We start from the raw sequence: 19,785 nt of genomic DNA on the forward strand, positions 1-19,785 counted from the left end.
TAATAGTGTTTGTAAATATGATATCATGTCTGCATCTTGTACAGCAAATAACCACTAGGAAGAATGTATGCAATGTATTAATTATTGAAACTGTCCTACCAATTTGATTTGAAACTGTCTCATTGCTATTTGTTTCTCAATAAAATTATGGAAAAAAAAAAAAAAAAAAAGCAGGTATGTTCTCCAAAAAGGGTGATTTTGCTCCTAAGTGACAGTAATATCTGAAGACATTTTTCATTGTCACAAGAGGATAAATGTCTAATCGTACCATTCAGGAAGTAGAAGCCTAGTTCTGTAAACTGTAAAGATTCTGCAATGCACATGATGCCCTCTTGCAAGAATGAACCACCCTAAAACGCAGGGCCAATTTGCTCCAGCTGATCAAAGTAGGGAGAAGTAAATGAGACGGCTCAGAAGGACTTGGTATGCTGTGCAACTTTAGGCAAATCGTTAAGTTTTTAAATTCATTTTCTTAGAATCAATAAACAAGCAATTGTCATCTAAAAAAAAATAAAGCTTCATACACAGAAAACTAAAAACACCTATGAAAGAATCTGAAAACATGTGTCCAAGGACTGGAAGAATATTGTTAATATGTCTATATTATGCTAAACAATCTACAGATTCAGTGTAATTGCTATCAAATTTCATTTTTTACGGAAATAGAACAGGCAGTCTCTAAATTCATATAGAATCACCAAAGATTTGGAAGAGCTAGAGCAGTCTTCAACAAAAAGAACCAGAGGAATCATACTATTGCCTGATTTCAGCATATACTACAAAGTTATGATAATTACAACAGCATGGTACTGGTACAAAGACAGACATATACAATAACTAAACTAAATAGAACAGAACAAAAAGCCCAGAAATAAATCCGTGCACTTATGATCACCTGAACACATCACACAATAAGGAAAGCACATTTGCTTCAATAAACGGCGTTAGAAACCTAAATAATCACATGCAGAATTAAATCAGACCCTTATATTACACCACATTTTTTAAAAAAGACTTTCAAAATAGATTTAAACATAAGATCTAAAATTTAAAATTATTGGAAGAAATCAGAAGCAAAAGTTTCTTAAGAATAGTTTGAGCAAAAATCATTTTGGATATGACCACATCAGCACAACCATCACAAGCAAAATTAAACAAAGGGGACCACATCACACTAAAAGGTTTCTGTATGTCAAAGGAAACAATCAGTGGAGCAAACAGCTTACAAAATGGAAGAACATTTTTGCAAATAATATATATGATAAAAAATATATATCTAACATATGTGTAAGGAACTCAACAGCAAGAAAATCCTAATTAAAAATGGGGAAGGGCACTCAATATTTCTCAAAAGAAGACTCACCACTGAATAAGGTGTACAACATCATTAATCAGTAAGGAACTAAATCATGAAGACAACAAGCACTAATTTAATTATAAAGGCACTAATTCCATCTGTGAAGACTCTGCCATCTTACCTACAAAAGGCCCTACCTACTAATACCACATGAGGGGCTAGAATTTCAGCATGAATTTGGAGGGCCATGAACACTCACTCTATAGTACAGTACTAATATAACTGAATCTCCTGAAAACTAAACATTCTAAAAACAACCATTCATAAAAACTTATTTACATAAATATCAGCAACATCTAAAACCATTTAAAATATATAATGGCAACTAATCAGCATTGTAGTAATTATATATAAGAACATACCTAACTTTAGAAAATGTCTGTTAAGCATATACTCACCCGTAAAAGTTCTCTCCCTGTTATCCCGATTCTGCTGTAGAGTTTGTACTTCTTTTGCAATTTTTTGCTTTTCAGTTTCTAAAGCTTCCAGAATTTTTGCATGACGGATGCTGTGGTCTTCTAAAGCCTAATTGGTATTTATTCATATAGACACATACATACACAAGGATGCAGAGAGAGAAATTGAAAAATCAAATTCAGATAATAGCCATGCTCATTGATATCACTATAGTAAGCATTTTACTATTTCTATGTATGTATCCCATATCATTTTGCATACCCTAATTTCATACAATAAAATCATTTTTTAAAAAACTACAGTGATGATGGTGATACATTATTATTTGGCCTCATTTTACAGCATTTTTATTATGTATAAACCACTAACATGTTTTATTAAACATAAAAGGCCTATTAAATGATTTTTAAAATGTCTTAATAATATGACTTTACCAACAGTAACATCAGGAGGAATTTTTGAGGGGATAGTCTGTTTCTTCAAGACTCAGAATACCAAAAGTAATCCTGGGTAAAAACGGCAAAGCAAGCAATCTCACAATCCCAGATTTGAATTTATACTACAAAGCTAAAGTGACAAAAACAGCATGGCACCACACAAAAACAGACAAGAGGATCAATGCAACACAACAGGGGATGCAGACATAACACCAAGCCCATTCAACAACTTGATCTTTGGCAAGGGGTTAAAAAACATATAGTGAATTGAAGTTCATCTTTTTAACAAATGTTGTTGGGAAAATCGACTACCCACACTCAGAAGATTGACTCTAGACTCCTATCTCTCACCATGTACTAAAAGAAAATAAAAATTGATCAAAAATCTAGATGTTAAAACAGAAACACTTAACCTAGTGGAAGATAAAGTAGGCAAAACTCTTGATGTCAAAGGCACAGACACAACTTTTGGCACGGAACCTTGCTTGCACAAGAAATAACACAGAGAATCAAAAAATGGGACTCTATCAAATTAAAAGGCTCCCGTACAGCAAAAGAAACAACCAACAGAGTGAAAAGACAACCTAAGGGATGGGAAAAGAATTTTTGCCAGCTATTCTTCAGATAGAGGACTACTATCTAGATTATATAAAGAACTCAAAAAACTTAGACCGCTCCCCCCAACAAAGACCACATCAAAGCAATGGACAAGTGAAACAAATAGGCAGTTCACCGAAGTGTAAATGGCCAATAAGCATATAAAGAATGCTCAATTTTGCTAGCCATTATGAAAATATTAATTAAACAGTGAGATTTCACTTAACTCCAGAAAGAGTGGTCATAATCAAGAAATCAAATAACAAATGTTGGTGAGGATGTGGCTAAGAGGGAACCCTTTTACACTGCTAGTGGGAATGTAAACTAGTACAACCACTATGAAAATCAACAAAGATACTCTTGAAAAACTGAAACTAAAAATTTCATTTGACCCAGGTATTTTTCTTAATAGTTATTTTAGTTAAAGAGTTACAAGCATTATAGTGCAGAGATACATGAATACCCATGTTCATAGTAGAAAAATTCATAAGTAAATCTTGGAAGCTGCCTATATGTTCCATCAGCAGATGAATGAATAAAGAAGATATGGTATTTGTACACAATGGAATATTAATCTACCATAAAGAAAAACTGGAGTCATTTGTAGGAAAACGGACATACCTTCAGTCCACTATGGTTATTGAAACAAATCAAATACACAAGCTTAATTATCATGTGGTTTCTGTCATGTGAAAAACATAAAATAGGGGTTGGTGATATAATTAGTTGCATAAGCACCTGCCTGGTAAGCGCAAGGTCCTGATTTCAACTCCCATGCCAAAAAAAAAAAAAAAAAAACCAGAAAAAGAAAAATCCAAAACATAAATGAAGAGAAAAATAACATATACTAGGAAGTAGGAAGATAGATCTTTCTCAGATAGGAAGGTGATCAAGAGACGGAGGGAGCACAGAGTGAGGTAGGGAAAAGAAGGTGAGAAAAGGAATTGGAAGCGTTATGTACAAACTTCACACAAGGAGTGTAAACATTATATACTACAAACATGCACTTATAAAAAACCTTAAAATATTTTTAAAATAACTCTTCTTCCCATTAATATGAAATAAAGATCTTTTAGGGAAAAATAAGAAAAGTATTGCTCAAAACAGGCACACTAAAGAACAATTATTTACTAAATAAGTTACACAAATACAGAAGCTCCAGTGGCACAATCGGTTAGTGCATGGTATTTATATAACAAATAAGCATTATAATACCCTAGTAATACCATTTTTCAAGATTTAAACAGCTCACTTTTCTCTTAAAACTCTGAGGTGGTGTATGTCATAGAGTAGACTAGTAGTGCTATCACTCAATTATAGCATCAGTACTTTGGGATTACTAGGAGGATTTCTTTCTTCTACCCTTATTCTCATCTCAAGCCAGAAACTTAGAAAAAAAGAGGAATGAAATTGTCATTTGAAAGTAAAACCCAAAGAAAGCAACAAAGAGGGATTAAAATAGTGGCCTCACGCTTAAACCCTCATCAGCATCTGCAGGGCTTGCTGACGCAGACTCTGGGCTCCACCCTAGGCTTTCTGATTCGGTGGCTCTGGAATGATCTGACAACCCGCATTCCTAACTGTTCTGATGGTGCTGCTGTTGCTAGTCAGGGACCACACTTTGAGAACTACTAACATAAAGAATGTGGTCAGGTAACTAATATTCAGGATGTACCTTCAATCTTGTGAACTTGATTAATGTGAATCAGCCCTGGAAGGCCACCTTAGTCCTCAATGACATGACAGAAGTAGGTACTTGAGCTCATAAAACTGGGGTATTGAATGCTGCACAGTGAGGTCTCCTGGAAAAAAGCCTACATGCCTGCCATTCTTTCATGGGCAGACAATGGTTCATTCTGACACCAGGATATGGCTCAAAACAAGCTGTGCCTTTTCCACTACTACAAATTGTACCCTGATGCCATTTCATTTATTTATGTTATTTGGCATGACAGAAGACAGGACAATAGTAGACATACAAACAAGAAAAGCAGAACCATGTGGAAATAAGGGTTCTGTTTCTTCCTAAATATCCTGTGCTGATGAGTAGTTCTGTGAGCAGGATCAGGACATAAAGCTTTGGGCAAGAACCGTTCACATTTAGAGATCTGGACTTGGCTCACTTCTAACAAGATACCACAAGGCTTAAAAAAAAAAAAAATCACCTTTTTGTCAGCATGCAAGAAACAAGCTATAAAATGAAATTACCTGCTTTGTAGCCAAAGTCTCCATTTCTAATCGCTTTTTGTTGACATACACTTCCTGTTCAAGATGTAGCTTTGTCTTTTCCAGTTCCTCAATTTTATGATTAGCCTTTTGATTATTTATTTCCTGCAATTTCTTCCTTTGAGATTCTTCTCTCTTTAGAGAATATTAACACAAAGGTGAGGCAAAAATGCAGAATAATTTTTCAAAAGTATTACCCTCCCCCAAATATAAATCTCTTTCTTAAGTTAATGCACAAGAAATTACTAATAGAAAAACTGCTCTACACCTTCTCCACCGGATTCAGGCTACTCATCTAAATAAAAAAAAAAAAAGGTTACTAGTCAAACTTTATTTTAGAGTACACTTTTCCAAAATGAATTCCTGGGAATTAATGCCAGTAAAACAAAGGAGCCTCTCTATTTTCTGCCCTTTTCCCCAGCCATTTCTACTGCAAACTTGCTTCTTGAAATAAAACTAAGGCAGGCCAACATTCACTGTAGCCCTCACTGCCTAAATCTCTGGCAGTCCTTCACTTCCCTATGAGGTCACAACTGACATTAAGTCAGCACATCATTTGGGCTGCACTATCCAGAGGTAAGAGACCAACTCTGTACATACCAGTTCTGCTTCTAGCGCTTGTATTTTGCTTTCATATGCAGCTTTTTGAGAAGAAAGCTCTTGCTGAGCCATTTCTTTTGCAATTTGGATTCCTTGCATCATTTCTTCTTTTGCCTTCAACTGTGCCTCTTTTATTTCTGCCTCAAGTCTACAAAGAAGCAAGATATTGACAGGTTACATTGTGAATAATTCCTTATATGCCCAAAGAGCTTCTATCCTACTAAAATGCTTTCTACTGAACACAGCTTTACATTCTAATTTCTGACATTCTAGCAATAGTGTTCTTAAAATTGTCATTGGTTCTACAATTGCTTCACAAAAAATATAACGGAATGAAAACTTAACTTATTTCCAAGTTACTCTTATAGATGTCTAACATCTAAATGAATACATTTTTCTAATGCTTAAGAAAATAAGTTACATAAACATAGTTAAAACACAGTAAATGCAAAATAAGGATATTTATAGTCAAATCATAATGGTTAGAGAAATTATACTTTATATATCAATAACTGTTATGTTTGGGACACAGAAAAGAAAATCCTGAAGTGACTTTAAAAATACAGTATACAAGAGCTTGTGGCATATATTCAACTTTTGTAATAATTTGACAATCAGCTTTATCACTTTCCCAATATATAGGAAAAAGAGCATTTACAATTGCAGATATCAAAAAAGTGTAATCCTTCCCAATAAAAATTGCTTTAGCACTGCACTGAATAGAAATTTCCATTTCCAATTTTAAGAAACAGTTAAGAATGTTACAAGATAGATGCTGGAGTTTACTGGAGGGTGGGAGAGAGGAAGATGATGCACTATTGCTTACTGAGTGTAAGTTCAGTTTGGGATGAAGAAAAGTACACATGGTAGCACAAAAATATGAATGTATTAAATGTCACTGAATTGCATAAAATGGTACATTTTCAGGCTTTTTAAAAGATGATCCAACATCAGTACCCTTCTTCATTCCTTTCTCTAGGCCTCTTTACTCAGCAAGTCTTACCAATTTTTAGTCTCCTTTATATTTCTCTCCATCTAACTACAATTTACCGTCCTTCACTAGTTTCTTCATTGCATTTATTGCTTGCATACATTTGTTCTACTTTTAATCCCTCCTCCAGACTGGCACCATGATCCCTCTAAAATGTGTCAAAATCACAAATGTGTCATATCTGCTTAAAATTCCTTAAACGTTCTCCTTCTTTTAAGATAAAGCTTACTCTCTTTTTTAAAAAAAATTTTTTTTTCTAGTACCAGGGATCAAACTCATAGCCTTGAGCTTGCCAGATAGGCACTTATGCCATTGAGCTATATCCCCAGTCCAAAGTCTACACTCTTTAGTATTTTATTTTGTATATCTACCATTCAGCTTATAAGGATAGGCCAGAGATCCTACAATATAGCATGAACTAAAACTGAGGCAAAAAGAAGAAAAACAAATATTCACTCCTTCCCAGGGTGAGTTCCAATGCTGCACTGGACTCTGCTACAGGGACATCTTCTCATCCCCTATAAACTTTCACTGACCCCTGGAGGGGATCAGATGTCACAGAAGAAGCTTCCACATCACCCAGTAGAGGACTCTGTCAGTTCTATGGCATGATCAATTTCCTCCAGAGTAGGGGCTAAGTTTCAATTACTATTATTCTTTGCATCCCCAGCAATTGGTACAGTGAGACACATATTAACTGTTCATAAATGTGTATTGAATCAACGAATGTACCACAAGGAAAAAAAACACACCACTGGAAACTAAAGTAACTACTGGAGCCTCGGGCAACATGATTAATAAGCTCCAAAGGCTTCCCTCATACACTTACTACTTCGTATCAATGGCAATACTTACTGTGATTTCTGTGCCACGAGTAACTCATTTTTGGCAAATTCGAAGTCTTTAGGACCCTCGCTTACAAAAGTATCTTTACTAGATGGTCTTTTTCCCTTTTGGACTTCAACTGGGTGATTAAATCTAAAATAATGATCTCCACCAAGAATCACCCGATCACCCTAAAGCACACAAAAAAATTCACTACTTGAAGTGAGTCTGAACCAAAAAATTATATGAAAAAAACCCATGTATTAAATAATTCAAAATAAAGCCATATTACTAATAAAAGCATAAAAATCAGAGCAACTACCATTACCTTTTATAGGTTAATCACTGTAACAAATAATATATATATATATATAAAATCTCATTATATCTCACAACTCAATCAGATACAAATTATCCCAATTTTAGGAAAGGGGAAACTGAAAAGCACAGACTTTAATAACATGAGACCTTCACTGAGAGCTTACTAATTTCAGGCAATGTTTTAAAAATTACAAATTATTTTATTTAATCCTCACTGCCCCTACCTTCACTACATAGAGAACAATCATATGTTTTGGTTTGCCTCCAATCAACATAGTAGTTTATGCATGTTCTCCTGATGTATTTAATAATGCTCTAAAGTGTCCTGAATGGGTGATATTATTTGATCACCTCGTTGCCAAATATCACGTAGTAAATGGCAGACGCAGGGTTTCAAGCCTGTCTGGCCCAACTGCAAAGCCACATAAGGTGCTGCCAATGGACAGCACGGTAGTGATTGCTTCACAGTAATACAACTTTTGTCTTTGTACAAAGAAATAGCAAATAATGAATTAATAGGAACTAGAATTTTTGAAATGGTAAGTTTGTAATCCAGATCAACTCCTTTATCTTACAAGACTAAAAGAAACTGAATGACTTGCCCAAAATGAGTTTCTTACATTGTGACACCATCCACTTACATGATGTAACACCGTGGGCTCCATAATGTGTTTCCCATTCACATATGTCTTTGCTTCAGCAACTGGGATAATACTCACTGTCCCTCCAAAATTTCTGACAGTACTGTTAAAATAAGAAGCACATTGTTACAAACACAGGATGCTCTAAAAGAGAAAGCCAATATTCTTTTGATGTTCAGAACAATTTGCAGCAACAACCTAAAATTGCTTTATTTTCCTCAACAGGATATTGAAGTTAGATGAAGAAAACACGGCCTCACTAGCAATTCCATCCAATGGTTGTGGGAGGAATTTCCATTCTATGTATTTTGACTATTCTAAATGCAAATCAAAAACTTTACCCCAAAATGGAAAAACACACAGAAAAAAAACTCAAGGAAAAAAACATTAAAATATAGATAATAGTTGGTTATGAGTGCAACAGCCTAAAGTGTTTTCATTTTTCTAAGTTCCTAGTTTTATAAATGAGCCCCAGGAATAGAGATAAAAGCATCCTCTAACTAATCTAATTAAATGAACCCTAACTATAAGATGACACTGGAAAATCAGCCATACATGCCGCATGTTCCACATGGTCTTTTTACTGAGAGAATAAGAGAGAGATTCCAAAATCCTGTTTATCTTTGACCTAAATAGAAAGGGAAAACTGCAGCAAAAGCTGAGTCTTAACCAAAGACCTTGTGCTACTGATTAGGTTTCAAAATATGTATTTAGAGAAAAATAGTTCAATTAACACATATAGAGAAAACAATAGCTGGAAAATAGTCGACACTTAAGCAGTACCTCCTTCTCACCAGTGCAGGATCTTACCCAGGAAAATGATCATATAATGTTTACTTGTTCTCATCCCTTTCCTCTCCTACTTTTATTTACTCTATCTTCAAAATTCCATGGCCTGGCAGCATTATGGACCCCACATAGTATGGTTTCAACCACTACTCTTCCCCATCTGCCACTGTTTCCCCATAAGAACTCCACCTCACACCAATCAACCACAGCAATACCCTGAACTTGCCCTAACCCAGGCTTCCCTCCTTTCTTTGTGTCATTCCCTCAACACAGGATGTCCTTGTCCTTATCTCTATCATCCTTCCAAGCTCAGTTTTCCTGGTAGCGTCCTTGAAGTTCTTCATTAGAGCTAAGCCAGTGTGAATTCTAGTATGCAGCACTTATCTTAATGTTGATATAGACATTAACGAGTACTGAAATCTTTTATTCATTGAGCCCTAGTCAGATATATGTCATCCACAAAAATAGATATGAAATCAGCTCTCATGAAGAGTGGGGAAAAATTTTAGTTAGTTGTCCCTCAGACAAAGGGTTAACATCTGGACTTCATAAAGAATTGAAAAGAATCAGATCCACCAAACTTAAGGACTCAATCCAAAAATGGGCATCTGAGATAAGTACACATTTCTCAGATGAAGAAATACAAATGGTGAATAAATATATGGAAAAAAAATATTCAACATCACTTCATTTGAGAGATACAAATTAAAACAATGCTGACATTCCATTTCACTCCTGAAAGAATGGGTATCAAGAAATCAACCAATACCAAATGCCAGAGGGGCTACAGGGAAAAAGGAATCCTTCTCCACTGGTGGAGGGTGTGTAGACAGGTGCAATGAGGGGAGATTCCTCAAAAAACTAGGACTAGAGGTCCCATTCAACCCAGCTATGCCTCTTCTAGGTATCTTCCTGGAAGAAATAAAAACATCATACTGCAGTGATATATGTGTACCCATGTTTACAGAAAAAATTTATAATAGCTAAACCTTGGAAACAACCCAAATTCCCATCAACCAAGTAGTGGATAAAAAAGATTGTGGCCTTTTTATATGTTGCAGTGTTATCAGCCCTAAAAAAGGATAAACTGAGCCATTTTTAGGTAAATAGATACACCTTGAAACCACACTCTCAAGTAAAATAAATTGGACACACATGTAACTATCACACTCTCTCAATTGTGTGAGAAACTGAAAGTGTAAATAAGAACCAAAATGTACAACAGATTTTGTGAAATAGGAAAAAATTTTCAACAGGGAAGAGTAATGAGGGAGGGGATAGGGGAAAGGAAAAATGGGAAAAGGGAAAAAAAACAATAAAAGGATAAAATTGAAACAAAGCTTTTGTAAATATGGAGGGGAAGAGGGGCTAGACGAAGGGAAGGAGATTGGGGAGAAAAGGAATCAAGATATATCATATATATATTCAGGTATAAGCGCCCTATGATGAATATGATCATTATGTATAGCTCAAATGTACCAATAAATTTTAATTTTAAAAATATATGGAAGCCTAATGAAAATGAATAGGCACCTCTACTTTTAGAAGATTAACATACCAGTGATCATCAGCAATCAGCACCCCAGATAACTGAATGTCATGGTTTGAGTTTGGTTTATACTTTCCAACTGTAGTTGTTCCTTCTTTTATCATATATAGCAGCATCTCAGATAGTTGTGGATCCTCATTCAGATTAACAAGGTTTGGCAAGTGGTTGTCCATTTGAAATGTAATTCCTGCTTTCTGGTAGAGATCAGAAAAAAAAAAAAATCTGAGCTACAACATGAAATTATTCACTTAAAACAGTACATACTAGATATTAGAATGATCTCCTGTGATGTTTCAATAAATGAAAGAATTCTTGGTAAGAGGGCTATAGTTCAGTGGCAGTGTGTGCTTGACAGGCATGAGAACTTGGATTCAATCCCCAGCATCAAATAAACAATTACCATCATTCTCTTACTCTTAGAATTCTGCTGATCTCTCTTTGACATTCATCAGCTTCAATACACCTCATGTACCAACCCATCATCAACACACTGCATCTATTCTTATCGACCAGTTGAAGGAACAATTCTTTTTCCCTGTCGTTACCTTAATTCTGGCCCTTAGTAACTCTCACCAGAACTACTGCTATAGCAGCTTCCTATGTCACTCTGTCAACGATTTCTTCTATTTTTAATCCATTTTAGATACCACAGATTAATCCTCTTAAAAGAGTGCTCTGAACATGTCAAATCCCTGACCAAGCACTTTCAATGGTCTCCCACTCCTATAAAACTTAAATTATTTGGCTTGCCAATCAAGTCTTTAACAAACTAATAATATATGTTTCCAATTGTATACCCTGATGAATTCTTAAATAAAGAGCTTATCACAAAACTAATTCACACACTCTTCTGAGGACACATTAAACTTTCCCACATTTACTCTCATAAAATTTTCCCTTCCTAGAATATCTTCTTTATCCCTACTTAGCGAAATCTTATCAAACTTCAAAGTCCACCTCAAATCCTACCTTTTCTTAGAGTTTGTGGTTTAAAAAAAAAAAAGACTAGCCATTCCTAAGTTTTTTCTCCTTTCTCTGAAATAGAACTCCTCTACTACTCTACCAATCACTTGAAATATGTTTCTGTCACTACCTTGGTTCTTGATTTATATTCCTCAATATCCTTTACAATTTTATTCCATAAAAATTCTAATTCCTATGCAAAATATTCAAGTAGTTTCCATCCTTTAAACAAAAACAAACAAGCTGAGCCTGGTGGCACATACCTATAATCCCAGCCCTATGGAAAGCTGAGGTCTGAGGATCACAAGTTCAAGCCCAGTCTGAGCAACTTGGCAAGACCTTGTCTCAAAATATAAAATGAAAACAGCTGGGGACTGTAGGTCAGTCAGACGGCTCAATCCCAGCAGCACAAAACGTAAAGCTCAATAAGACTCCCAAAACTTCCCTTCAATCTGGTTTTTGTTTTTGTATTTTAAAGAAGGGTCTACAGGGTGCTCAGGGTCTCACTACTAGATCAAACGTAGTGATCCACCTGTTTACAGCCTCCCAAGAGCTGGGATTATAGGCGTGTGCCACAACACCCAGTCTCAATTGCCGACTCAGTGCACCCTGGGGACGAGGCCGGCAGAGCAGGCCCGGGGAATCAAATTCTGGACCCCTGCTCCTGCTTGCAGGTGCTTTAATCCACTGAGCTATTTGGCTGGCCCTAATTTGCCTTCAATCTTAATAGTCCCTCTTCCCAACTTCTCAAAATTTTTATTCCCAAATACTACAGTTCCATTGCATGGCTCTCTACTTCATTCCTGCCATCACAAAACCCACAGTCATCTGGCTTCTTTTGCCAGCAATACAAAGACCCCATAATTTCACAGTGCAGCACTCACATTTTCAAAACCGGGTAGTCATTCTTGACTTTTTTTTCTCAATGCCCTCATCTGAAGACAGCTCCTTACCTGATCAATTTTACCTCCTTTCTCTTTTTTTAATCTAACTTCTCCACTACCCATTCCTATGACTGTTGCTTTATTCCAAGGTCTCAGGCTCTCTTGCATATAACCACACCAACAACTTCCTAATCATTTCCCTGTCCTCAACAGTTTTTGCTTCCTCAGCTCCATCTTTCACAATATTGCCAGAAGAATCTTTTGAAAACAGTCTGCTCATGTCAGTCCTCTTAAACACAAAAGTCTTTCTGCATCCCCTACATTTAAGTTCCTACATCTTCTTCCAGCGTCAACTCTGTACAAGCCTTGATGTCCAACTACATGAAACTTAATTCTTTGGGCATCCAAGCTGTGTACCTTTGTGTACCTCTATGCTTTTAAGCATGGTAGTCCTTTACTTAGGATTTTGGTTTTGTTGACCTAGCAAATTGCTCCTCTCCATCGTATAAAACTTTGCTGAGTCATTTCTTTCTTTTTGAAGTCCTCTTTGATAACTATTCTTTTCAATTCTAAGTTATTTATTCCCACCTCTCTATTCTTTTACATGTGTTTCACTGCATTAGAACAAACCATATGAAATTGCCAGTGTCTGATCACTTTTTTACAAAATAAAAAGTCATAGTGCCATGTAATCAAATCACATGACATTTTAGTCTTCTAATTACTATGATCTGAGAGTTAGAACTTAGATATTCATCTTGGCCTCTCTTCCTTGTGTCTGGTACAACAGATATTTAATAAATATTTATGGAAACAAAGTAAATAAATCAAGACAGTTTGTTTATATTTTATTTCTAACTAGCTTATAGACTCTAAACAATCACAACCTTGATCTTAACAATTCTTTATAACCCCTTCTGATAGTATTGTTTTGTACAGTTAGTATGCAATAAATATTTGCAAAATTTACATATTTGCATATTTATTTCCAAATCAATGTATAAAGTTAAAAAGATACCTGTAATTCCTTTGTTTCTTGATGTTTCCTTTTTTCAGCTTGCTCAAACTTTTCTTTCCATACTCTTTCGAAAGACAAAGAATAGTTAAAACATATATATATATATATATACATACATATACATCTTTGGTGGCTGGAGATGACCAATAAAGTTTAGGAAACTACCTAATAAATTTAAAATATGACAGTCTCAAAGGAGGCTGTTCTATTCATATAGAAAGTAGAGAGAAAAATGACTCAGCATCCTCTTACAGTCCCTCCTAGTCCTCTAATTCTACAGCAACACATTTAGCATTTAAGGATTGACTGTTCACCTTTGCATTTCTGCCATGTCTCTCTCTTGCTGATGCAGTTTCATTCGTAAGGATGTGATTTCTTGCCGACACAGCCTATATCGTTCAGGGTCAATGTTGGGATTGTTTCTTTGAGCAGCTTTTAGCTTTTCAATTTCTGCTTTCAGTTCTAAAGATTTATAAGATGCATGATTAACAACATTAGATATATAATTTCCATAACAGGCTTAAATCATCTAATCTTTTATTTCACTTGAAGTTGTTAATATTACTAAATAAAATTCTTTGAGAACTCAAATTTGCTTTACTATATAATTTATAAATCTCTCCCAGTCAAAAGTGCTCCTACACTGAGCCAGCAAGAATAGCTCAGTGGACTAAACACAAGGACTGGGGTTTGATCCCCAGCACCACATGCCATGCTGGCCCCGCCCCCCCACCCCCAGTCGGGGTGTGACGGCACACACCTGTAATCCCAGCATTGGGGAGACTGAAAACAGGAGGATCACTACAAGTTGGAGCTGCGTGGTGAGACCCTGCACCAAATACATTTAAAAAAATAAAAGTGCTCCCACATTAATGAATCCCCTGCATAATAGGATGAACATATAATATACTCTCCAAAGTGGGAAAATTTTGAGATAAAGAGAGCATTACTAATTATACAATACTGGAACCATGGTCATAAACTGGAATTGTCCTAGACAAACCCTACCCTTAATGACACATGGAATAAGTAGGGCTTGGTGGCCTACTCCTGCCACCCCTGCATTCTGCTGAGCCAACACAGGAGGATCCCTGCTCAAGCTCAGCCTGGTCAGCTTAGTGACTCAGTGAGATTGCCTCAAAATAAAAAATACAAAAGGAGTGGGGATATAGCTCAATGAGAATGCTCTGGGTTCAACCCCTCATACACAAAGAAAAAAAATGAGAAAGACCTAACATTGCTCAAGCTGGAATTTTTAAGGAAAATAGTCCCATTTGTAAAACAGATAGGATTCAAAAGGAAAAGAGTGAACTGAGGTTAGGAAAACAAATTCAACTGACTCTTCTCTGTGTCATGTCTCTGAGGTATTTACTGCCTTCTGCTGCTAAAGAGCCAAGGATTTCTGGGCATGCTGTGACACCCTGTAATCCTAGCTACTAAAAAAGGAGGAAAAAACAACAACTAGCTTCACTGTTAATGTTGCTGCACACACTTAGGATTGTAAATGTTTTTAATGCTTGTTATGAACCCTTTATCAACGTTATTTTCTATGGTCCTTTTCTGATTGATTTTTCCTAAGGATTTTTTTTTTATGTATATTAGTACAGTGACTACAGGATCTCACTACACAGATCAGACTCATCCTGATCCTCCTGTCTTCAGCCTCCCAAGTGCTGGGATTACAGGCATGCACCACCACACTCAGTTTCAGTCACCATCTCAGCACGCCCTAGGGGCAGGGCCTGCATAGCACAGTGCGGATTGAACCCTAGTGCCTGCACCTACGCAGGCGCTTTAGTCCGCTAAGCTATTTGGCTGGTGGCCCCCCTTAGTAATTATTCTTATTCTCACTGTCCTACCTATCGTTTTCCATCATTGTATGCTTTATGGCTAAAATCTATTATAAATAGACATAGACGAAAAAAGTTTGCTTTGCTAAAAATTTGCTTATTTTAAGAGTGGGATTATAAATAGGTATGTGAAAAATCTCTGGATTTTCTTAAAATTTCCTGTTTTAAGACTAAAATTAATATGTGTGTCTGAACTGTAGCAAAATAGGTTTTTAAAATTCTGAGAAACATACTCACCTCTAATTAACTTGGCATTCATATCCTCATTTACTCTGGCAATGTTGACTATCAAACGAGCTTGGTTAGCATACCTAAGTGTGCTTAATGTTTCTTCTATGTTGCTGGCAGCAGGACTGATTGTAGCAATCATTGCAGTTTTTGAATTTCCACCTAGGCTTTCTTTTAACAACCTTCAAGGAAAAAATTCCTAATTAGACTTTGCTTCTACAACAACCTAGTAATAGTTATTGCAAAAGCAAAAAACAACCTAATAAGGTATATAACACAATGTTAAGTCTCTTCATTCAAATATCATTTAAAACTTTTTTGGTATTTATAGCTTTTTTTTTTTTTTTTTTTTTTTTTTTTTTTAGTATCATCTTGCTGTATATCTAATTGTGGCCCTGAGTCCACAATTACAAATACACCTTAGTGTCTTTATTTGCACCATGGGTTGCACTGGAAGTGGTAGACTGGAATTAACTTGCTAGAATTCCAATAACTTTTCCATGGAATTACAAAGATAAACTTCCTGGACCTTGACAAGGACCAAGAAGGGCTCACTATAATACATTAGAAATACAAAATATAATTACTAATTATAACAATTACCAAGAGGTTATATGTTAACCAGTATGCTGCAAACAAAAAGCAATTATTCACTTTGACCATACACACAGTAATGTTTGATAATATGAAACATGTTAGATGCAAATATAATAATTGATATAGTAACGTTTGATAATATGAAACATGTTAGACACTAGTAAGACTAGTTGTTTTATACTCGTATAGTACATATATTGATTAAAAACTTTTACATCAATAATTTAATTCTCTATAATTATAAAAGATAGTATTAACAATAATCATTATTTTACAAGTAAGGAAACAGGCTAAACCATTAAGTGATTTTTTTTTTTTCCTAGTCACAGAGCTTCTAAAGCTGATATTCAAACCCAGACAGTTTGGCTCTGAAATTCACACTACTACGCATTTTTGTCTATCCCAAAGTTATAGAACGTCAGTTTCTCATTCTGTCCTCACAGTATTCATCATATTTTATATAGTTTTTTACAATTCAAAAGATACTTGCCATGTAAGAACAGATTCACGGTAAGGAATAAAAACCCTCTTTCGGTTTGCTTGCTCAGAAAGTGCAGATATAACCTTTCCCAAAGTTAGCAAGGACTTGTTAATGCTCACACCTTCCTGTATATAAAATTTAAAAAAAAAATTAACTTTTGAGCAACAAATTTCACAAGATATATTATTCCCCTAATACAATTATTCAGTAAATATTTTCCTCCATAAACTTTCTGGTTTTGGTCAAGCATATTCAGTCTGTATTCTCATAAAAATAGTGCCCCAAGGCGAAGTGTGTGCAAAGTGGTCAGATTTACGCTTTGGTGAGAGGAATCAAAGTGTGTCATCTAGCTGTATTGTAGAAATACATTATTAACTCTGTGGGAACATGCCTTCTTGCTATGCCTTAATTGTACAGATCTGGTCACTCTCAGACACAGGGCTTGTACTATGCATGTACTCTGTTGCTCTAGGTCTCTTTATGCAGCATTTTAACTGTAACTTTGACAGCACTTATATCTAAAGGCCTACTGCCATTTTTTATCTTCAGTGAAATTTGTGTTCCCAAAAGAAGCAGGATTACAATTTTTTCTAACAGATTGTGTTTGTGTAGTGTGTTCTTGGTTATCAAAAATATTATTGAAGCTCTGAGACTTTGAGTTGAATATTAGTGATATATGTGAAAGCATGACACACATTGTATAAATTCAGTCATATAAAATGGTAAGTCATGTATGTACAGGATGGGACCTAGAAGAACACATCCAGCTAAGCTGCTTATGACTGTCAATGACTTTGTTCCTTGTTTCTTGTGTTTTTATTACCTATAATGTGCATATTAACTTATAAAAAATAAAGATTATTTTAAAACTCAAAAATAAAAGTAGTATTTCTTGGAATTTCATCAAAATGAGAAGAGTAGAGCTGGTAGTGGCCATGAACCTATAGTCCCAGCTACTTAGGACACTGACGCAGATCACTTAAGTCCAGGAGTTCAGTACTCACCTGAGCCATACAACAAAACCTCTTTTTTTTTTGAAATAGAATGAAAATTGTGTTTCTTTTACCTTTAGTCGATCTCCATTAGTGTGGGCTGCAGAACAGCGCTCACTGCCTGCCAGATCTACCAGATTTATGCGGCTTGTTATTCTGTGATCATGTTCTTCTCCTTCCACAATTTCTGTCTACAGCAAAATGATATTAAAATAATTTAAGTTCTTCTGTAACTTGCTATGAATATCAATCTTTAAAAGACAAACTTAGACAAGATTATAAATAATTTATTTTTAAAACCATTTCTTGCCACCAGGCATGATGACACACAACTGTAATCCCATTGCTTGGGAGGCTGAGCCAGGAGGACTGACGTGAGTTCAAAGCCAGCCTGCACTATATAGTAAGAACCTGTCCAAAAAAATAAAACAAAAAATCCCAAAATCCCTTCTTGCATCTGTAATACTTTATAGTGCATAAGTACAGAGTCTACTGAAGTAAATACACTGAGCAAAGGTTGGATTATGCCAGAATTTTAAAAATGACTTTAAAGAGATATTCAGTAAACAATAAATATAAAGCCTACACAAAGATGTTGTTATTCTCAACATAATGTTTAACATCAATGATCAACAGTAGAGGAAAAACTTGAAGTATAATAGCTAATGAAATACTGTATAGCTTTTAAAAATTATCTTTGAAATAGTTTTCATGGCATAAAAATGTTAAGAGATTTTGTGAATTTGAGTATGATTGTAAAGCAATTGAAAGATTACAAAAACAGAAATGTTTGTAGGGGTTTGAATAATGCAAAGGTTAAATTATTAAAAACCCTTTATTTCCAGATGTTTCCCCAAAGATTCTATAATTACCATATACTATTGATAATATATTACCATCAACTGATAAATTCATATAAATAATACAATAATCATTGATTCAAACAATGGCAAATAATATATTGTTATATGCCAAAAGTTCTTCAAAGATACTGTGTTTATTTTCTAAAATCCATTTGTTTATATAGTTACACAACTATACTTTTTATACTTTTACTTTTAAAGAAAATAAGAAAAACAAAACAAATTTACTATCTTACTTATAAAAATAACCAAAACAACCCAAAAAATACCTTGGTCTGGGTCATCACCAGAGTAAAAACTGAGTGAGAACGGGAGCTTTTATCATTCATACCAGTCGCAGCAGTTGCTCTCTGTTTATTTCCCAGCTCTAGCCAACTCTAATTAAAAAAAAAGGAGGTAGGTCAGGTAGGCAGACTAATTTAGTGGAAAGTGCATTTGCTTCTTACACACATTTGTAACACATTTAGAATTAGTTTATAAGACGACATTAATGTGTTTATTATATCTTTTTTATAATTTGCATTAGCTTTGCCTTTTCTTGCACAGAAACCTGAATCAGAAAATACTATCCTTAAAAAGCTATTCTCCAACTCTAACCTGACATGATAGTATTTTTAACTGAGAACATCAATTCTTTTAATTAAAACTTTTAAAAAACCAGTACACAATAAATTAACAAGATTAATCTTATATTCATGCAAACAGCATGAATTAAGTGATAATATTCTTATAAACATTTATCAGTACACTCTTCCTATCAATTAAAAAGAAGATACAGGGCTGGGGAGATAGCTCAGTAGAATAAGCGCTTGCCTGGCAAGCGCAGGGTCCTGAGTTCAATCCCCAGTACCGCAAAAAAAAAAAAAAGATACAATCAATCTTACCTGAATATCGGAGTAAGAACTAACAACATTCCTGTTTTTTAAGAAGTAAAAAAACAAAATCAATTTTACTGATTATTATAATCTTGATAACATAATACAATAAACTTCTAATTATATAATTATTGTCTAGAGTTCACAAGGGACCAATTCACAAATATTATAGTGACTCTTCCAGAATCTTTTATTGCATGCACCACTGCACCTGGATCATTTTCCTCTTTCTTAAAGAGCAGGAAATAAAACAATGCTTTAATTTTACCAAAAAGTATGACTTT

The 19,785-nt window shown here is 35.0% G+C and overlaps 1 protein-coding gene across 1 annotated transcript in view; it reads right to left on the bottom strand.

Moving 5' to 3' along the window:
• Kif14 (kinesin family member 14) overlaps positions 1–19,785 on the bottom strand; it is a 63,305-nt gene that overhangs the window by 35,246 nt on the left and 8,274 nt on the right. Inside the window, exons 6-18 of the mRNA XM_004625318.2 lie at positions 19,511–19,541; positions 18,896–19,003; positions 17,838–17,954; positions 16,781–16,896; positions 15,703–15,875; positions 13,930–14,077; positions 13,616–13,679; positions 10,760–10,944; positions 8,413–8,515; positions 7,481–7,641; positions 5,635–5,782; positions 5,017–5,169; positions 1,756–1,882 (exon numbers count right to left, since the gene is read on the bottom strand). Of these exons, the coding sequence (XP_004625375.1) occupies positions 1,756–1,882; positions 5,017–5,169; positions 5,635–5,782; positions 7,481–7,641; positions 8,413–8,515; positions 10,760–10,944; positions 13,616–13,679; positions 13,930–14,077; positions 15,703–15,875; positions 16,781–16,896; positions 17,838–17,954; positions 18,896–19,003; positions 19,511–19,541 (1,634 nt within the window). The remainder of the gene's footprint in view (positions 1–1,755; positions 1,883–5,016; positions 5,170–5,634; positions 5,783–7,480; positions 7,642–8,412; positions 8,516–10,759; positions 10,945–13,615; positions 13,680–13,929; positions 14,078–15,702; positions 15,876–16,780; positions 16,897–17,837; positions 17,955–18,895; positions 19,004–19,510; positions 19,542–19,785) is intronic.

This window comes from Octodon degus, unplaced genomic scaffold (assembly GCF_000260255.1).
Source record: "Octodon degus isolate 3935 unplaced genomic scaffold, OctDeg1.0 scaffold00009, whole genome shotgun sequence".
In the NCBI taxonomy this organism is placed as follows: Eukaryota; Metazoa; Chordata; class Mammalia; order Rodentia; family Octodontidae; genus Octodon; species Octodon degus.